The sequence below is a fragment of the Lepidochelys kempii genome, chromosome 7 (genome assembly GCF_965140285.1).
Source record: "Lepidochelys kempii isolate rLepKem1 chromosome 7, rLepKem1.hap1, whole genome shotgun sequence".
NCBI lineage: Eukaryota > Metazoa > Chordata > Testudines > Cheloniidae > Lepidochelys > Lepidochelys kempii.
The window spans coordinates 33,411,359-33,431,897 of record NC_136386.1 but is presented as its reverse complement, the minus strand read 5'-3'; the positions used below and the strand labels follow the sequence as shown (position 1 = coordinate 33,431,897).

Here is a 20,539-nt window from a genome sequence, read left to right as displayed (position 1 = left end):
GGGAGCACTTACTCATGAGAGCAGACCCAGTTATTTCCCCAGGGTAGTAAGGATGGCCTAATAGGCCTCTGGCTTAGGACTTGGGAGCCTTAGGTTCAATTCCTGGCTCACTCACAGACTCCTTGTGTGGTCCTGGGAAAGTCGCTGCATGTACCCTGTGCCTCAGTCCCTATACAATGATGACACCACTTTCCTATCTTATACAGTGGTGGTGTGAAGATGCTAATGCTTGTGAAGCGCTCGGACCCTACAGGAGCCATATAGGTCCCTAGATAGACATGTAGCTGCTCACTAGTGTGAAGAAGCAGTTGACAGTCTGGTCTTGGAGCAGACTTAGGTCCAGATCAAGATAGGAATTAGGGAAATGTCTAACTTTAAGCACATGAATAGCGTCACAGGGCTAAAGGTTCACATCTGTCAAGTAGCTATCTGGATCAGGACCTAAGTACCTTCCTGAAGCAGGCCTTAATGCCACTCAAATGTTACTTTTCAGGAGAAGTTGCTTTTTATTCATGGCAGGATTCTTACCGTAAAACCATTTAGCTTGGCCAATTGGGATTCCTCCCTATTGTGAAAAGAACAGGAGTACTTGTGGCACCTTAGAGACTAACCAATTTATTTGAGCATAAGCTTTCATGGGCTACAGCCCACTTCGTCAGATGCATAGAGTGGAACATATAGTAAGAAGATATATGTACATACAGAGAACATGAAAAGGTGGAAGTTGACTTCACACCTTCTTGTCAACTGTCTGAAATGGGCCATCTTGATTATCACTACAAAAGTTTTTTTTCTCCTGCTGATAATAGCTCATCGTAATTAATTAGCCTCTTAGAGTTGGTATGGTTTCTTCCACCTTTTCATGTTCTCTGTATGTGTATATATATCTTCTTACTATATGTTCCACTCTATGCATCTGATGAAGTGGGCTGTAGCCCATGAAAGCTTATGCTCAAATAAATTTGTTAATCTCTAAGGTGCCACAAGTACTCCTGTTCTTTTTGCGGATACAGACTAACACAGCTGCTATTTTGAAACCTGTCCCTATTGTGAATGATGCGGAAGGTTGTGGAAAGGCTAGGTTTTGATTGGCTGCTCAGGGAATGAGATGGTTGAGTTACTTGGTTCTTGCACACTGCAAATCTTGTGGTTTTCCATGTGGCATCAGTTATTATAGCAACCATTCTTGCGTCTGTTTCTTAAAGGCAAGCGGATGCGCGTGCAGTTGTCCACCAGTCGGCTTCGGACGATACCTGGGATGGGAGACAAGAGCGGCTGCTATCGGTGCGGGAAAGAAGGGCACTGGTCTAAAGAGTGTCCGGTAGATCGCACGGGGCAAGTGCCTGACTTTACCGAAACCTATAATGAGCAGTACGGAGCGGTGCGCACTCCCTACCCCGCGGGCTATGGGGAGACCATGTATTACGATGATGGGTATGGAGCAATGGTCGACTACTACAAAAGATACCGCGTGAGGCCCTATGCTACGGCATCTGCATACGACGCCTATGCAGAGCAAACAATGGCCCAGTATTCGCAGTACGCGCAATACTCCCAAGTACAAACCACAGCCATGGCCGCCACCACAGCCATGGCCGCCACCACAGCCATGGCCAATCGCCTCACTACTACCCTAGACCCTTACGATAGAGCGCTGCTGCCAACCCCGGGAGCAGCAGCAGCAGTCGCTGCAGCTGCAACTGCTGCTGCGGCAGCCGCGTCCTCCACCTATTACACCCGGGATAGAAGCCCCCTGCGTCGCACGGCAACCGCGGCCACCACCGTTGGAGAGGCGTATGCTTACGAACGTTGTCAGCTGTCTCCAGTCTCGTCGGTCGCTCGGGCCTCCCTCTACGATGTGCAGCGGTTCGAGCGGGAGTCATACGCAGACAGGGCGCGGTACTCTGCGTTTTGAGTCGGAGGTGAGAGCTTTGTGAGTGGCAGGACGTGTGTGCTGCTGGAGTATAAATTGGGCTTGATGCACAGTAAGATTTACCAAGGTTTCTACTAGCATCTTTCTGTGATCTACCAACTTTAGCCGAGTGAAAGGATATTGTTAGTGTTGCTGGTAAAAGCCTGACACCTTTACCACATTAATGGAGTACTTGCACTTCAGTGAACTACCTACATCGTGAAGCAGCCAGAACAAGTGTGCATTCACATGGGACGGGCATGGAGTCTTTTAGAATAATCTTTACCACCAGTGTTGAGTGGGCCCAGCTCTTTTTTGTCCTATCCTAACTCATTCATCATGTTTTTCAGTGAAGATGATTTGTGATAGGCAGTATGCACTCAGACAGTTGGTATGGGGTCAGTGTCAACCTTGCTTTGCTATTTTAGCACAGGGTCTAAATCTGGACTTTAAAGCAACTCCAGATTTAAAGCTATGTTTATCAGTCACTTACTATAATGGCTCTAGGTCAGTAAGGAATATGTCACTGTTTCCCCTGTTGGAAATTGACAAGATCCATATCTCCATGCTGGATCTGAAGTGTTGTCTATGTGCCTTTTTTTTTATAGGCCTTGAAATCACCCAGCAATTTATTCTTGAGAAGAGGATAGAATTATTTTTGCACACTTATTTCTGCCATGCAAATGCTGCTCTAAAAGCATACTCTAAAACTGGCAGAGATTTTGATCTTCCTGTTTAAGGGCCTTATAAAATAGACTTTTTTTCTGTCCCTGAGCAACATTTAAAAATACAGTGTCAAGTCAGATTTGGCCCCAACAAGTCTTAATTTTAAAACAAGCCTTTGCAATTCTCCATTGCTTGAAATCTTTAAATCAAGGTTATAAAGCTTTCTAAAAGCCACACTTCAGCTCAGCTGCAATTTATTGAACAGGATCCGGGCATGATAGGATGAAATTCCCTGGCCTGTTGTACAGGCCTGACTACAGGAGGTCCCTTGTGGCATGAAAACCTCTAAAATGCTTGGGTCAGTAGAGATGTTTGTTAGTAAGATTTATGAAAGAAATCTTTCCCTATGTTGTTTGCAGCATCTGAGAGCCAATAGATACTGACTAAACAAAGTCTAGTTAATCAATCTGTTTTCATTGTTTCAGTGAAATGCAACAAGAGTAAACTCCAAGTTTTAAAAAGTCTATCAGCTTTAATCTTAAAAGTACATTTCACATGGGCAGGAACCTCTGTATTGCTGAGTCTCTCAACTGTATCACAAGTCTCACAATAGTTGATGTTAAAGCCCCAGCAGTCATGTGATTGTGTGAGAATCTGTTTGTTTAAGTTGTTAGGCCTTGTGGTTGCAAAGCAAATCTTTAAAACATGAAGTGAGTTCACCCTGGCACCAACTGTAACTCAGGAGTGTTCTCAGGGTTTTTGTCTTGTCCAGTTCCAACTCAAACACCTGGATTCCTGCTTCTCTTGGGATGTTATCCCTCAGTTTTCTCCTGCTATTTCCTTTAACTCCATCCTATTACTCCTGACTAATTCCCCTTTGTGTAACTCTGAACCATCTCTCGCCCCCATTGCCACCACAGCCTTTATATACTCTGCTGACACTTGGTGCTGTCCAGGGCCCTTCTAATGCTATGGACATGCTGGTGGTTGTTCTCCTTCCTACAGGTCCATAGCTGTGCTGTCCAGCCTGACCATGTCTTCATAAATCAGTCGCTCTGGACTGACCTGTTGTCCTGCTCCAAACTCCTGGCTTGGGGTTACAGGTTTTAGGGGTCTGTTTCCCAATCCCTGCTCATCTTCTCCTGTCTCCCCTGCCCCTCCCGTGCACCCGGCTTCTTTTAATCTTCATTCTTTACCCCTACATTTGGGGGCAGTGGCAGAAATCGCAAATGGAAAGAAAATTCTGGGAGCTTTCTACTGCCTTTTCTGTCATCCTAGTCCCATTCCTTATGTCTCCCCAAACCAGGTCCTGCTCAACAGGTGACTTGATTACAATGTATAAGTGTTTTCACGTGGAGAAAATCCTGGCTACTAATGGGCTTTTACATCTAGCAGAGACAGAACAAGAACCAATGGCTGAGAGTTAAAGCCAGACAAACTCAAATTAGAAAGGAGGCACAAATTTTCCACAGTGAGGTTGATTAACCATTGGAATAAACTCCCAGGGGAAGTGGTGCATTTTCCATCTCATGAAGCCTCCAGTCCAGCCTGACTGTCTTTCTGGAAAGTGCTTTATTCAAATACAAAATATTGGGCTGAGTGGCATTCTCTCACCTGTGTTATATGGGAGTGGCAGCACATATATACTAATGGTCCTGTCTGGCTTTACATTTATAAATCATCATCATGCACGGGCTTTCAAGTTTGCGAGACTACTAGAATGCACATGCTGCACTGGAATATCAAAATCCTTCTAAAAACATACCTCTGATTCAGTTCCCTCAGGTTTTAACAGTGATCAGAGCAGATAGTTTGTGCTGTGTTGTTTTAGCTTGAAGGAATCTTGAGTACAGCAGAGCAAAACAACGCACATTAATGTGGACAACTGTGTTCAACCAGTGGAGTGGCTGAATCGGCGAATGCATTTTGCCTCTGACATGAGCTCTTATGCCAGCTTCACCACTGTCTTGTAAAAGCCCATAAAGTATTCCACAGGGGCAGTGGTGGGAATTTGGCTGTGAATGGCAGTTTGTAAATGCACCAGCTCTATAACCTGTCAGTACGTGTTGGATGGGCAAAACTGGGCATTGTCCAAGATTGTGGTAGCCGGTGTGGGGAGTGACACTTGGAGGCAACGAAACCCCAAAGTAGTGATTAGCTAAAACTTTAACTCGTTCATTCTGTTTGATAACCTCTTACTGTAACTTACTCAGCACTCTGGCTGCCAAGTCATTGCAAGAGCAAAGGGCCTCCCAAAATGCCATTGGCTCCTGTTGTCAGCAGAATATATGTGATAGAAGGTAGTGGCCCTAGTTCAGCCAGACAGTGAACCACATGCTTAAAACTGAGCTCATGCTTTGAGTCAATGGAACTTAAGCATGTGCTTTGCTGAATGGTGATGGATGTAAGCACAGGCTTTGCTGAATGGGAACCAGAGTGAGAGCACAGAACGGACTTCACTTAGCATTAAAATTAAACTCCAGGGACTTCAAAGTCATCTTGAGCTAACTGGGACCCACTGCTGAATATTTGCAGTAAGTGCTGCACAGTCAGAAGCAGATGTAGCTCCATTGGCTTCTGCGGGTGAGACCTGTGGCAGCAGCAGTGTGGTCTACACTGAGAAAGAAGTGCAGCACTGGGAGGCAGTTAGGCCTGAGATCTAATTTTCTCTCTAACTGTGAGGTCTAGTCCACAGGGGAACACTTTGGGGAGTTAAGACTAATTAACTCAAGGTGTGAAGTTAAAGCACATCAAACCCCTATGTGGACACTGTCATTCAGAGTTGAAGTGTCCTTAGTTGGCTGTAGTGAGGGTTAAGCTACAGCAAACTAAGGGTTTGTCTACACGGGGATACTTGGGGCTTGGCTACACTTGTGAGTTACAGTGCAATAAAGGAGCCCCAGGCACACTAGCTCACTACCCATCCACGCTGGCAAGGCACAAAGAGCGCTCTGACTCCGCGGCTACAGCACTGCTGGTACTCCACCTCGGCGAGTGGAATGACTTTGCTGCACCCCCACTGGAGTGCTGCGGCGCCAGTGTGAACGAGGTGTTGCTTTACTGCGCTCTGATCAGCCTCCAGAAAGGTCCCATAATCCCCTTAAGTCAAGTGGCCACTCTTGTCATTGTTTGGAACCCGCTGTAGGAATGCAGAAATGCCCGTTGAAAGTTCATGTTCTGACAGCAGGCTGCTTATCTCCTATGAGACAAAGCAACCATTACTGTGGAATGCTGTATAAGAGAGAGACAGGGGTGGGAGAGGGGGGTCTGGTGCTGTCTGAACTTACAAGACCACATGTTGACATGCTCTCAGCCCCCCAAAAACCCACTCTGTCTCCCCCCACATACACACTCCCAGTCACACTCCACCCCACCCATCCCTATTTGAAAAGCACATTGCAGCCACTTGCATGCTGGGATAGCTGCCCATAAAGCACCGCTCCCAATGCTGCTGCAAGTGCAGCAAATGTGGCCACGCCAATGTGCTTGAAGCTGTCAGTGTGGACAGACTGCAGCGCTTTCCCTACTGCGCTTTACGAAGGCTGGTTTAACTCAAAGCGCTCTACATCTGCAAGTGTAGCCATGCCCGTGAGAAAATTGTGACTTAGCTTTTAAAGTGGATTAGTTAAACTGCATTAAATCCTTGTGTGGACATTCTTATTCAGGACTACAGTGGCCTCCGTTCAGTTTAGTTTAATTCACTTTGGAAGTGAATTATGCTAACCAAAGTAAGGCCATTTTAATTCTGAATAAGAGCATTCACACAGGGGCTTAATGCACTTAAAATTCACACCGTTACTTAATTCATCTTCACTTTCCAGAGTGTCCCTGTGTAGACAAGCTGTGAGTCACTTCACCATTGTCATCTTACCACCCAGGGGCTGTTGTGGAGATTCGTCAGTGTCTATACAGCTAAAGTGTTAGCAATTTGGCCCAGTCAGCCTAGTGTTATGGTAGCACATAGGGTCCCCAATTAAGATCAGAGTCCCACTGTACTCTGCAGACAAAGATAGTCCCTGCCCTGAAGAGCTTGCAGTCTAAATAGACCCAGGTTGGGAGGGGGACCACAGGTGCAGAGAGGAGAGAAGACTTGACCAGGTGTCTCAGCAGCTCAATGACAGATCCAGGAATAGAATCAGTTGTTCTGCAGGCTCCTCCTTGCTCCAGCCACCACTCCTCACCCAGAGACAGGAATAGATCACTGGTCTCCTTATTCTCAATCTAGTTTCCTATCAACTGGACCACACTTCATGTATCGTGTTAGGCAAGGAGCTCCTTTCGTTTTAGAGCTACCTTGCGGTAAAGTTGAGCTAACTCCTAGGGAGATTTAGCATTACCTACACTTGAAAGTTGCACGAATTTTCACTTAAGGCATGATTTTTAAACTGGTTGACAGAAACCAGTGCAAGAAAGACATGTGGGTGGGCTTTAAACCAGGCTTATTTCATTTCAGTGTAAATTGGTTATGGACTGGTTTAAAGTTCTTCAGAATAGGAGTGTCCACCCAGGGCTTTGCACCAGTTTAAAGCCAACTTTAAATCAGCATGGGTTCTGTGTGTGGACAGTGCGAGGGCTTGGGGTGGGCATGAGATCTCTGGGCTTTTTGCCACCGTGGCTACTTCTGACATAAGCCTTTGAAACTGTATTGTGCTTTCTTTCAGGTAGCGTATTCTCGGGCGGACCCTCGGGCTCCCATTACACGGGAAAGTTTGTCCTACTTCCCCCACCATCCCGCTGCCTGCGACGGGTATTGGCTGCCTCTAGTGTGTTTATTTTTAATGGAGGTTCTTGTGTTTCAGTAAAGTTGTGACCCACTGTATCTTTTTTTCTTAATTTTTCAGTCCTTGAGCACTTCCCCACACTTGCAAGCATAGTTCCTTTCTTCCCCTAACTCCACATTGGCCCTTTCTGGGCTCAGGTTCTGCATGGGTTGGGGTGGGGATTCACCGTCTTCCAGGTAACTAACTTACTGATAGAGTTCACGTCATTATTTCCTTTCTCTTCTCAGCGTTGTGGATGGAGAATCCCAAGTCTCCTCTTTATTTATTTGTTGTTTTTGTCTTGGGAGTTGATCTGAATCCCAGTTCAAACCCACCTCCTCTGAGACTAGACTGTGGCTGAGGTGTTTCCAAAGCAGCTAGTGCTTGCATAGAAGCTTATCTGTTAGAATCTGTTGTGGAGTTTTGACCACGGCTTTTCCAGCAAAATAAAAATTTCCAACAGAGGGCCCTGGCTGTTCTTTCTTCCAGGAAAAAAACCTTAGCCCCTGATGGGTTCATCTCCTACCCCCAGCAGGGCCCAGAGCATTTGTCTGCTGCAACCTCATTGTTCAGCTTGAGCAGTAGAGGTTTATGCTTCAGGGCCAAGCTCTTTGCTTCAATCCGTGCAGGGGCACAATCCAGTCATGCAGGAGCTGGCTTGAGGGAGTGGTATTCTACTAGAGTAACTCCTGGAGTCTCCAACAGCCATAGTGAGAGACAGTCCCTGCCCCAAAGAGCTCTCACCTAGTGAGAATATATTTATTTCAAAGGACCTGAACCACTGGACCATCCTTCCCAAAGCAGGGGCTGCCCACTTCTGAAATTCTGTGTTTGGTTCTGATCATTTCATACATTAAGCCTTAAGAGTGAATGTCTTTCTAAAATATATGCTATAGTTCAGGTAGAAGGGAGGTGCCTGATCCAGGAATTGCTGCCTGAGATTGTATGGCCTGTTATAGATTTGAGGATCTAGTGGTCCCTTCTGGCCTTAAACTGTATGAATCCAACTGGCTTTAGAGATGAGGGACAAGAATGGAGGGGGAAATCTCTTCTTAAGAGAGAGTGGAAAGACAGTGGTTGCTCATCTTTAGAGAGGAGACAGGCTGGGACTTGGTGAAAGACGATGTACTGGAGAAGGTAGGTGGGAGCTTCAGTTCAGCTCATTTCATGATACAAGAACAAGGGTTGTAGGGAAACTGAAGAGTGGCAAAAGGAAATACTTCTTCACGCACTCTCTCCGCACACTTAATCTGGGAAACTTGTTGCCACAAGATGTCACTGAGAGCGAGAGCTGAGTAGACTCCAAAAAGGGATCGAATGCTTATAGGGGTATTGGGAATAACTAAAATTAAACAATGAAAAATAAAGAACCTTGTGAATAGCTCGAAGCCTGCCTGTTTCAGAGTATGAGCTGACCCTTAGCTAAGGGGGAAAGAAGGTCACTAATTATCCCAGTGCTGCCTCCTCTGGGGATTCATGCACTTTCCTCTGAAGCAGCTCACAGAGATGGGATATTGGGCTAGATAGGCCCACAGGTCTGCTCCATTGTGGCAATACCCATGGGAATGAGATGCAGAGTAAAGGGGTCAGATTATACGGGAGGGCTGCCCTAGGCAGAAGAAGATTGTGGAGCTCAGATTCTGTGCCAGCACTTAGAGTTAAAGTTATGGGCTCTGCACCATTCACTAGTTCAAGTGGGAACTGAGTGTTTAACCCCCTAGATGCATAGGATAGCTGGGGAAGTAATTTCAGGAGGGCCCTGTGCTCTCCCCCATGACTTTCCCATCCTGGGTCAGAGATGCCTGTCATGTCTCTCCTGCGTCTTCAAATCCTGCTTCCTCCCACTCTATGAAATGTGCAAAGATCCTGCTGGCTACCATGGTTGCTACAGCCTGGGTTAGGGATGGAGACGGGCTCCCCTCGGGCAGTGCACTGGAGATAACGCACAGCTCTTTATGGGAGAGCAGGAATTTCTCACCTTCCAATTTGAGCTCTGCAGCAGGGAAGCTGAGGAGCTACCAGGTAGCTAGGAGAGCAACAGCCTGTGCTCATGTCTAGCATATTAACTGATTGCACCCACCCTCCTTCCAGACACAACCTACAGTCGTGTGCAGATTGAGGTATGAGTTGCAGCAACCAAGGGTCAACCTTGGTTTAGGTTGACTCAAGTCTGAGTTCAACAAAGGGCAGCGTCATACCACAGATGTGGTGGACTTTTCCCCTAGTGCTGTCTCACAATGCCCATCGTGCCACTATCTTGCCCTCTGGTGCCAAGAGGTCATCCCAGCCAGAAGCTATCAGCCAGTTCATACTGCCCCATGCAGGGTTGTGGGAATTGAGTGCATTTGGCTCCCAGATGATGGTGCAAAATTACCCATAATGCGCTGAGGTTTGTAGCAGCACTGGGAACTCAGGCTGTACTCAGCAGGGCTGGATTAAGGCAGTATATGACCATGCCCAGGTTCTGGCACCAGTGTCTGGATTTATGACTATACCAGAGTCTCAACTTCCATATATAGAGCCCTGTTTGGATAGAAAAATTTTATCCGCATCCAGTCTACAAAAAGGGTCTGCAGATATCTGTGGATTTATAGGGCTCTATTAATTTCAAATAAAAAGTTCATTTCCAGCCCTTGGGGTTAGGGAGAAAAGCTTGAACATGTAATCTGATGCAGCAATACCTGGTTGCTTGCCTGCCTCGCCTGCAGCGAGCCTCATCCAATCACTCCAAGTGGAGGAAAGCTCAGTTGTAACCAATGTCGTGACACTTGCCTGAGGCTACGTCTACCCTAGCACTTTTGTTGCTATAACTTATGTCACTCGGGGGTGTGAAAAGTTACACTGACAGAAGTGCTGCTGTGGACAGTGCTATGTCAGCGCTGACATAGCTACTGCCGCTTGTTGGGGGTTGTCTGTCCACAGGAGAGCTCTCCTGTAGGCACAGAGCAGCTACATGGGAGATCGTACGGCAGCATAGCTGCATCAGTACAGCTGTGCTACTGTAAGATCACTAGTTTAGACATGGCCTGAGTCTGTAGAGATCCTGAGACAATTACCTGAGAGAAGGAATTGCTTTTAGTCTAATCACTCCAGGGACACTGGCTGCATCTGCAGAAAACCTGAGCTGATTGCTTGGAGCAGTGTAAACAATGCAGTGACTCTGGCTGAGACTGTAGGGAGCCTGAGCTAATTGCTCCGAGCAGGGGGAACTGCTCTGTGCATCTCAGGATGGGTGTTAATTAGCAGTCCTGCCCCAGAAGGGGTCTCTGTGGGACAGAGTGCAGTGGGGTCAGCTCCTCTATTCATGCAGACACCCTGGCTGCTGGGACAAATGCTGAGGGATCTCTGTCACCAACAAGCCAAGTGGGGATGGGGCCATGATGCAGTGGCAGGGCTTTAGGCACAGCCATAGGGGAGCTGACCCTGCAGGGGGGAGCTCTGCTCCAACATTGAAACCGCTTCTCCCAGAGCTGCCCCCAATAGATAAGCTATTACCAGCAGGACAGTGGGGTGGGAGGAGGTATTGTTTCATATTCTCTGTGTGTATATAAAGTCTGCTGCAGTTTCCACGGTATGCATCCGATGAAGTGAGCTGTAGCTCACGAAAGCTTATGCTCAAATAAATTGGTTAGCCTCTAAGGTGCCACAAGTCCTCCTTTTCTTTTTGCCAATAGAAAGTACTTCCCCCAAAATACAGAAGCTGTGCCGCAAACCCCTCTGGAGCTCCCAACATAGACACCACCCTCGGTGCCTCCCCCACCACTAGAAACTGCCATTCCTGCAGCAGGCACCCCCCGCAATAGAAATCACGTCTCCCCCACCCCATAGCAACTGCCTCCGGGAAAGGACTCCACCCCTAGCAACCGCCTTTCTTGAAGCCAAGCAACCATCACCTCTGGCGTCCCCTCCCCATAGGAACTACCTTCCCCAGAGTGCTTTGCGACTTGCGAGAGCCTGGATATTTCCCAGGGTGCCGTGCAGGGGAAGCCACACAAAGGGGTCAGGCTGCGCTCTCCCTTCTTAGGTAGCTGCTGCTGCTGCAAGACCCCCACTACCCCTGCCTGCATCCTCCTCCCGTGTCCTGTGGAGAGCCAGGTGAGTGACCAGCAGGGGCAGCCCCAGAGGGGCTGGGGACAAAGAGATAGCCCTGTCCTGGCTGCGGGCCACAGGACCCGGAATAGATCCCACCCACCCTCCCTCACTCTGTGCTGGGGCATCTCTGCCCTACCCAGTGGCTGCCATCTGCCCTTGGCTGTGAACACCAATTAGGTCTTACCACATCTCAGCATTGTGGTGAGGGATACGTGTGTGAACAGCCTTTGTGCCCCACCCCAGACGTGGCTGCATCTTAGTACCAGATGAGGGATGCCTGTATACGACAGACCCCGTGCCTTACCCCAGTGACGTGTGTATCTCAGCCCTGGGTGAGGGAGTTTTGTATGAACTGCCCCATCCCAGAGGCAGTTGTATCTTAGTGCCAGGCAAGGGATCCCTGTATGACCAGCCTGTGTGTCTCACTCTAGAGGTGGCTGCATCTCAGCTTTGGATGAGGGATCTCATGTAAATGCCCCCTGTGCCGCACCCCAGCCATGGCTGTATCACTGCTCCGAATGAGGATCCTGTATAAACAGTCCTCACCCCTAAGGCAGCTGCATTTCAGTGGGTGCCATGTGTGTACAGTTACCTCCAATGTTCCAAACAGAAAAGGAGGTATGGCCTGTAAAGTCCTTTGGGAGCTGGTTATATGTGTGCCCAGGTCTGTGGGGATAGTCGAGGTAATTCCTGTGTGCAGTGTTGTTGTAACCATGTCGGTCCCAGGATATTAGAGAGACGGGTGGGTGAGGTAATATCTTTTTATTGAACCAACTTGGAGAGAGAAGCTTTCACAGAGCTCTTCTTCAGGTCTGACCTTAAGCTTGTCTTTCTCACCAATAGTAATTGGTCCAATAAAAGCTATTACCTCACCCACCTTGTCAATTCCTGTCGTGCTGAGGGTGCAAGGGCAATTTAATGCTATGGGGTCTCTGGAAAGGGAGTTATTGGGATGTTGTGCATCATGCAGGGTCATTGACACCGAGATGGCGTGGGCAGCTGGGTGAGGGACCCTGCCGCAAATCAGGAGTTGGGCCGAACCACCCCCTTGAGCACAGGTCCTCTCGTACAGTGGGTACTTACAGGGACTGATTACATGGGGAGGGGGCTGGCATGATAAAAGATCTAATGAAGGGCAGCACAGGCCAGTGGAAAGGGCAGTGGTCTGGGAATCAGGACTGCTGGGCTCCATTCCCAGCTCTGGGAGACGAGTGGGTCTAGTGGCTCTAGCAAGGGGGGTTGGGAGCCAGGATTCCTGGGTTGCTTTCTCAGCTGAGGGAGGGGAGTGGGGTCTAGTGGTTAGGGGAAAGGGAGTGGCTGAAAGTCAGAACGACTGGTTTCTATTCCTGGATCTGCCACTGACCTTGGTCAAGTCCCTTCCCCTCTTGGTGCCTTTGTTTCTGACCCCACCTTTCGTATACACACACTGCTGTTTCTCAACCTTCCCAGGTCAGTCACCTCTTAATTGAAATCAACATTTTTTGTGATTTTTTTTTTTCCCCTTCAGCTTTGCTATCAAATTTATAGTAAAATCATCTATCACTGACAACAATGCTAACTGTAGAGATATAATGCAGTGTTTATTTTGAGAGGTTGATGGAAAATATTTGACCTTGAAGGGTCAAGGTATATGGGGGAGGGAGTGTGGAGGGAGAGAGATTGTAATAACATTTGCAATGCCTCAGGACTCCTGATTGGCCTTTCGTAGCCCACCTGGGGGCTGCGAAAAGCATGGATTTACTGTGAGCTCTTTGGGGCAGGGATTGTCTCTTGTTGTGTGTCACAAAGCAGGTTCTGGAGGATCAATTTTTCAGTTTTCCCCAGGGCCTATCATTTAAATGGACAAGAGGTGGGAAGGAAAACGGGCATCGAGAAGGGAAGGGACTTTCCCAAAGTCAGTCGCAGAGCTGAGATAGAACCTAGGAGTCCTGACTCCCAGTGTCCCCCCTTCTCTAACCATTAGATCCCACTCTTCTCCCCAAGCTAGGCTAGAACCTAGGAGTTCCAGTCCAGTGGTCTGCCCACTGGACCAGTCTGCCCTTATGACTAACTTCAATAGGCAGTTAGTGTTTGGGTTCTAATCTCCTCTGTCTCACTGACAATGATCAAAGCCTTCTAAAGCTTTTCTGTCATGCACACATACCCACACACATACTCATGTCTACAGTGCAGCTGCTTAGGGTGGGGCATGGTGTCCTGGAAGACAACAATCTACTATAAGGTGGGTAGAAGCAACTTCTCGCCTGATATTTGCCATCTACCACTTGAAAGCTGATGCTCCAGGGCACTAGGGACCAAGAGAGGTTTGGGGGCCTAATTTCCCCTCATTCGGTGGGATTTTCTATCAGGGATTTTGGCCATAGTGTCTAAGACCCTGAGTGGTCTGGGCTGATTTTTTCCCCAGGCTTCCTTCCTTGTGTTTTCAGAGTGCCCTCACCTAGTTCCTGGACTAGAATACCTGGAACGATGGGTATTCCTGGGTTCTGTCCCCAACTCTGGAAGGAGAGTGGGACCTAGGAGGTTAGAGCAGTAGAGACTGGGAGATAGGACTCCTGGGTTCCATCCATGGCTCTGGGAAAGGAGTGGGATCTGGTGGATAGAGCAGGGGTGGGGGGCTGGGAGCCAGGATTCCTGGTTTCTGTCCCTGCTCTGGTTGGGGAGTAAAGTCTAGTAGGTTAGAGTAGTGGGGGTTAGGAGCCAGGACTCCTGAGTTCTATCCCAGCTCTGGGAGAGGAGCGGGGTCTAGTCAGTTATAGTGGAGGAGGGGCTAGGAGGAGCCAAGACTCCTGGATTTTATTCCCAGCTCACTTGCTGGGTGACCTTCCCCTCTCTGTATCCCAGTTTCCCCTCTGTAAAATGGGGACAATAGCAACCTGCTTTGTAAACAGCTTTGAGATCATGGGTCACAAGCACTGTGCGAGAGCTGGCTGTTCATCAGTGTTTTGAAGGTGATTTGCAAGAAGATGTGTAACACCTGGTGTTGTGCATTTATGATTTGTTTCCAGTGAACAAACAGCACCCCCAAGTACTAAAAAAAAAATCATGAGGCTGGCTTAGAAATCATGAGCATCTTAAAAATGATCTGTGTGGGGTTCAGCTTTTAAGAACAAAAGTTGCAACTTTCACTGAATCCCCTGCCTCCAGGAGCTGGGCCTTTAAGAGAGGCCATGTGATAGACTTGCAAATCCCTTAATATCCAGTAGGGGGCAGCAGGTGTTTTCCTCACTAATACATCTCCAGGGGGTTTCCCCAATGCCCCCTCTGGAGCTGGGGCTCAGCCCATGCAGATGGTCCCTGAAAGGATCTCATCTCACCCCTTTGCTTGCTCCAGACAGGGCTAACGGCCCCTGACCCAGACACAGATGGAACCAGGGGAGGAGTCCAGTGTCCCGGATCCCCAGGGCTCAGAGGAAATGGAGGCTGGAGCAGGTGAGTGACTGGGTCAGTCCTTTTGGAAGCTGGCAGTGAGTGAAGCATAATTTAGAGCTTAAAAAAGAGGGAATGGAGTCTAGTGGGCAGGGCACTGGGGTGGGAGCCAGGACTCCTGGGTTCTATCCCCAGCTTTGATCTCGGGCGATTCCCTTTCCCTCCTGATGCCTCTGTTTCTCCTCACATCCTTCTGTCTATTTAGATGGTGAGCTCTTTGGGTCAAGGTCTTTCTCTCCCTGTGTGTCTGTGCAGCACCCAACATGACAGGCCCCCGATGTCAGTCAGGTGTGTGTCTGTGCCTCTGCCGCACATGGTGCGACAGGCTCCCACGATCTTGGGCGGGGGCAGGCTGTGCAGTGCGACAGGGCCCTGATCTCTGGCCATGCGTTACCTGTGCCCTGTTGCCCACCCTCGTACCCTTCTTCCCATACCCAGAGCAATGCTCACCTGCATTCTGCTCTCTTCCGGCAGACGACAGTGCCGCCTGTCTCTCGGAGGAGGAGGATTCTGACCAGGAAGGCCCTGAGATGGCGCCATCCCACAAGATGTGGCCAGGGGTCTCCAAGGGCGATGTCTCTCCTGGCTCCCCATGGGACATGGCTGACCAGAGCCCAGGCGTTGGGGCACAGGCGCCGGATGACTCTGGTGACCTGGAGCAGGGGCTAGAGGAGCTCGGCGACATCATCGTGCACCGGGTGACGCAGATGGGCGTGAAGCCGTGCCGCTACATCGAGGGGGGGCGCAGCTACGAGCTGAACCCCGGGCTGGCCCGCCGGCTGCTGCGGCTGGACGAGAAGCCATACGAGTGCACCGAGTGCGGCAAGAGCTTCAACCAGAGCTCCAACCTGCACCGGCACCAGCGCACGCACACCGGCGAGCGCCCCTACTGCTGCCCGGCCTGCGGCAAGGCCTTCAGCCGCCGCTCCAACCTGGCGCAGCACCAACGCATCCACACCGGCGAGCGTCCCTTCCACTGCGGCGACTGCGGCAAGAGCTTCAGCGAGAGCTCCTACCTGATCCGGCACCAGCGCACCCACACTGGCGAGCGCCCCTACAAGTGCCCGGCCTGCGGCAAGGCCTTCTCCCGCAGCTCCCACCTGGCACGACACCAGCGCACCCACACTGGCGAGCGCCCCTACCTCTGCACCGACTGTGGCAAGCGCTTCGGGCTCAGCTCCGACCTGGCCACACACCGCCGCACCCACACAGGCGAGAAGCCTTTCCGCTGCACCGACTGCGGCAAGGCCTTCTCCCGCAGCTCCCACCTGGTGCAACACCAGCGTACCCACACCGGGGAGCGCCCCTACCGCTGCGCCCAGTGTGGCAAGAGCTTCTGCCATGGCTCCAACCTGCTGCAGCACCAACGCACGCACCGCGGCGAGCGCCCCTACCGGTGCCAGCAGTGCGGCAAGGCCTTCAGCCTCAGCTCCAACCTGATCCGTCACCAGCGCATCCATACGGGCGAGCGCCCCTACCGCTGCACCGACTGCGGGCGCAGCTTCGTGCTGAGCTCTGACCTTCTGCAGCACCACCGCGTGCACACAGGCGAGCGTCCCTACCAGTGCCCCGACTGTGGCAAGGCCTTCTCCCGTGCCGCCCACCTGGCCCAGCACCGCCGCACCCACACGGGTGAGCGCCCCTACCACTGCCAGCACTGTGGCAAGAGCTTCAGCCATGGCTCCAACTTCATCAAGCACCAGAGCACCCACCTGCATGGCTGGCAGCCCTGCTGGCCCCTCAAGGAGGGAGGGGAGGGTCCTCAGGATGGTGGGTCTGACAAGGAGGTGGAGGAGGGGCAGGCACAGCCTTAGAGTATGGCGGTGCTTGGAGCGCGGGACCTGCCACACCATCATCGCCAGCCTCCTAGCCAGATCACTTGAATGGGGTGAGAATCTATTAAACATCACAGGACCCTGCCCTGGACGGAACTGGGAACCCACTCCCAGCCTCATAGCCAGGTGTCTAGGATGGAATTGGGAACCATAGCCAGGTGTCCTGGGCAGAGCTGGGAACCTATTAAATGTTGCAGACCCTACTGCTGCTTTAAGGGCCACATCACTCAGCACCCACAATGTATCACACATCAGACTATGCTGCAATAGGGTTCACAGCCACCTGGCCCAACTCTAGCCAGCCTATCAAGCATCCAACAACTCAACACTGGCTCCTGCACAGCCTTTTGGTCTTGTTTAAATTGCCCTGGTTTGATCTAAATTGGTTTAGAAGCCAGTTTTTAGGCCCAGTGTAAACACGGTGACAGCAACCTGCAGGTCAGAGCAGCCAAGCCCTTGTGTGATCCCAGCCATCTGTAAATCTAGCTCCCACCTGTGCCAAGGTGCTGAGTTGAGGATGAGGGTCCCTGCTTTGCTGGGAGGAGATTCCAGAGAGTGGAGGACTCGAATCTCATAGAGGCCGAGTGAGATTCAGCAGGCAGGTGCCACCCTGGGTCAATTCAGACTAGCAATGAAGGGCAAATGTTTGTTAGGATGGGGGATTCCCCAAGGAGGCAGCTCCCCCTGGGATGATGGGAGGAATGCTCCATCCCTTGGGGACCCTACATCCAGGCCAAATGTCTCTAAAGGCTGTGCTCTGGCTCCAGCACCAGATCTGGGCTAGGGGCAGGAATGGTTGCAGGTGGACCTCCAGGCCATGTGATGCTGGGGGATGGGTACGGTCCCTTCTCTCCTGTTATCTGCAATGGCATTCCCACACGTGCCCAGCTGTACAGAGGGAGGCTCTTGTGAACCAGGGTCTTAAAAGCTGGTTCTGGGCCCTTCTATTTGCAGCACCCCACATAGAATCATAGGATTGGAAAGGACCTTAAGAGGTCATCTAGTCCAGTCCCCTTCACTCATCTGCCTAGCAGTCGCATTTCCTCCCCTTTTCCCAGGGTTGAGCTTCGTTCGCACTCAAACAAGACACTTGCAAGTAAAGGCCAAAGGATTCCCAAGGATGGGGGTGGTGCTCCCAGAAAATCCAGCCAACCACACGCCTCCAGATGAGGTGCTACTAACATCACCTTCCCCTGGCAGCATCTCCAGCCTGTGGCTACTTCATAGAAGGCTGCTAGTTTAGGAGCACACTGATAGCTGGGCTGGATGCAGAAGTCAGGGGTGAGGTTCTGTGCTATGTGGTAGGTCAGACAGGATCACCATAGTGTCTTCTGGCCTTGGGCTGTACAACCTTGTCCTATTCTGTCCTTTAACCCAGTCTGTGCTGCTTCCAACAATCCTGGTTCCCGTCTCTTGGCCAGTTCTCTGGTATCTCTTGCCAGCACTCTAGCTTCCTCTGGTGATGAACAAACCCCCATTTCTGCATTGTAACACTTCTAGGGAGTGATGCTTAGCTCATCAAGGGCTATGTTATCGCTGAACGATCTCTCCAGAACCATCCCCTTCTCAGTCTAGTCCCCAAGATGCATGTTGCAAAGGTACAGGTGACAGTCTTTGGCTGTGCTCTTCCAGTCTGGCTTGGGGGGGTGATCACATCTGCCCCCCGTTTTGGAGGAGCTCTGCTCAGAGGCCATCGCTGTTTCCTAAGGCATCCTGCAAGGTGGGCTTGGGGTTGAACTTTAGCAGGACGAGCAGCTTCTGGCCCGTCCCGCAGTGGGAACACTGGGAAGCATAGCAGACAGCTAGCCCAAAACCTCGTGTTGCAGCACTGTCATGGTGGGGGGTTCCAGTAAAATGGGTCAGAACATTTCAGTGCAACAGCTTTGGTTAGCTCTGAGCCACCCCATTGAGCAGGCAGAACCAGCGCAAACTGCCCTGCCCTCCTAGAGCCTCACTCTGTCTGTTGAACATAAATCTCAAGCCATGGTACAAGTCAACCTCCAGCCTGGCTCTTGAGCAGGGCCATCACCTCTTTGGTGTAGAAGAGTTTCAAAGCTGCCAAAGGGATTTGGGTGCCCAGGAGGGAGTGGTGTTACCTCTCTGTATGGCATAGGTGAGACTGTCAGTGGGACAGCATATCCAGGCCAGGGACTGGAAAAATTGGAAAGGGCTCAGTACAGAGCCATGAGGATGTTTGGAGGGTGCGGAAACCTGCCTTGAGAAGCTCAACCCATTTAACTCAGTGAGAGCAAGGCTAACTGGGGTGATTTGATCCCAGTCTGTCAGTCCCTACAGGGAGAAATTTCTGACAGTCAAGGGCATGGGAATCTCCCAGACAAATGCCCAGCAGGGCTGGGAGCTGATGCCCCTTATTGCCAGAGTTAATTTGTGTGGCAAGTATTTCCCAGGGAGGGGATTCCCCCAGTGGAAGAATTGACCTGCAGAAGGGGAGGGAAGATTCTCCATTGCCTGGAGTCTTTTAGTCCAGATGGGTTGTCTCTCGAGAAGCAGCACTATAGCTCAGCCCAAAGGATGACCTGAATGCAAGGACCCCTGCAGGAGATACTAGGCAGGTGCTATGCAGGAAGTGGAAGTAGACTCATAAAATGGCCTTAGAATGGGAATGTGGTGCCTAAATGCCGCTGGTGGCTTTGAAAACCTCAGGCCCAGCTTGTGTGGTGGGAAGCAAGGGGCAGGCAAGGTGGGAGAGGTATCTAGTCCTGCTGCAGTGGGGGAGTACACTGTCAACCTTGCTGGTTTTCTTTGTTACAGTTTTGTTACCAAGCAGCATTGTGAAGGCATGACAGTGACTCCGTAGCAGTGCCTGGAGGTTCTCCCTATGAACCACCTAAACTGCTGTGGGAGCAGTCAAGGAGGATAAGGACACTGCTGACATGCTATGTTCCTTTTCCTCAGCCCTCTGCACTGAGGATGCTGAGAGATACCTGCTCTTCTGTGGTAATAAAGATACGGTGCTACCAGGGACTGGGAGCACTTCCCTATAAACAGCTGCTCTATGGGATGATGATAAATTTTGTGCCTATTTAAAAAAGCTCCAGGGAATCTCACTAAACTGTTTGGAAGAAACACAATCATCAAAGCCCTCAACACTGGTGGTAGGAAGAGCTGACTGACCAGGAAAGTCATGCTGGGCTTGTGTATTAGACTTCATGGAGCATGTCTCCAAACTAAATGTCAGTGAAGGAGAATCAGCTCCTGTCATTCATTTGAATTCACAAAAGCACTAGCAGAGTCCGTCCCAAGAGCAAGGAAGCTAGAAAGAAGAGGGGAGGAGAGAGAGAGAGAGAGAAACTTTTGCCCTCTACCAGAAACTTGCTAGGAGACCGGAAGCAATGGGTAGTGTTAAATACATGGTCTGCTTTGATTGTGGTGAAAGATTCAGAGCAGAGTCTACCGGGTTCCACACCAGGCCAGTGTTTGATATATTTCATGATCAGGAAGTGGAGGGTGAGCAGTGAAATGGCAAAATTTGCAGGTGCAATATGGTGGTCTGTGGAAGATGCCAAGTAGTGGCCCACCATGTACTTTCATCACTTAGGATATTGATCCGTGGGCATTCATGGTTTCTTGCTTCCATGCTGTCAGTGACTCAGGAGCAGATCATGCCATTTTTGAGAGTGCTGCTCCCCTGTCATCCACCTGACCCTTCCTAAATAGGTTGTGTCCAGTGAATTTTAACATTCCCATCACGCAAATCATCCCAGCAGGTTTCAGAAACCTACTGGGGCAAATTATTACTCATTGCTCAATAAACTGCAGTTCCTCTTGTTTATTACCCAGGCTCCTAGCATCGGTGTAGGGGCGAATAAAGACTTGTTTTTCTTCGG

The 20,539-nt window shown here is 50.2% G+C and overlaps 3 protein-coding genes across 9 annotated transcripts in view; all 3 read left to right on the top strand.

Moving 5' to 3' along the window:
* The window catches only part of LOC140914383 (RNA-binding protein 4B), a 71,458-nt gene extending 70,165 nt beyond the window's left edge, over positions 1-1,293 (top strand). Inside the window, exon 4 of the mRNA XM_073352049.1 lies at positions 1,206-1,293. The gene's annotated coding sequence lies outside the window, so the exon portion shown is untranslated. The remainder of the gene's footprint in view (positions 1-1,205) is intronic.
* Positions 1-14,850, top strand: part of LOC140914384 (RNA-binding protein 4B) — a 25,238-nt gene extending 10,388 nt beyond the window's left edge. For 2 of the 6 annotated variants that reach the window (XM_073352053.1, XM_073352056.2), the window contains exon 3: positions 1,206-7,397. In XM_073352053.1, the coding sequence (XP_073208154.1) occupies positions 1,206-1,915 (710 nt within the window). In that variant the 3' untranslated portion in view covers positions 1,916-7,397. Of the gene's footprint in view, positions 1-1,205; positions 7,398-14,761 lie in introns of those variants that run through there. The other 4 variants (XM_073352055.1, XM_073352054.1, XM_073352058.1 and 1 more) reach the window with 4 other exon arrangements.
* On the top strand, positions 14,776-20,539 carry LOC140914381 (uncharacterized). Of its 2 annotated transcripts, XM_073352042.1 has the most exons (3): positions 14,780-14,859; positions 15,062-15,144; positions 15,331-20,539. In XM_073352042.1, exons 2-3 carry the CDS (start codon positions 15,120-15,122, stop codon positions 16,668-16,670), a joined length of 1,365 nt encoding a protein of 454 aa, XP_073208143.1. In that variant the 5' UTR covers positions 14,780-14,859; positions 15,062-15,119; the 3' UTR covers positions 16,671-20,539. The 2 variants fall into 2 exon arrangements, with proteins under 2 accessions (XP_073208141.1, XP_073208143.1); XM_073352040.1 differs by lacking the exon at positions 15,062-15,144 and having other exon boundaries at positions 14,776-14,859.

Coding starts and splice junctions, on each gene's coding strand:
- LOC140914381 (XM_073352040.1), top strand. CDS start 14,793: ATGGAACCAGGGGAGGAGTCCAGTGTCCCGGATCCCCAGGGCTCAGAG. Junction 14,860..15,330: donor GGAAATGGAGGCTGGAGCAG/GTGAGTGACTGG, acceptor CTCTTCCGGCAG/ACGACAGTGCCGCCTGTCTC.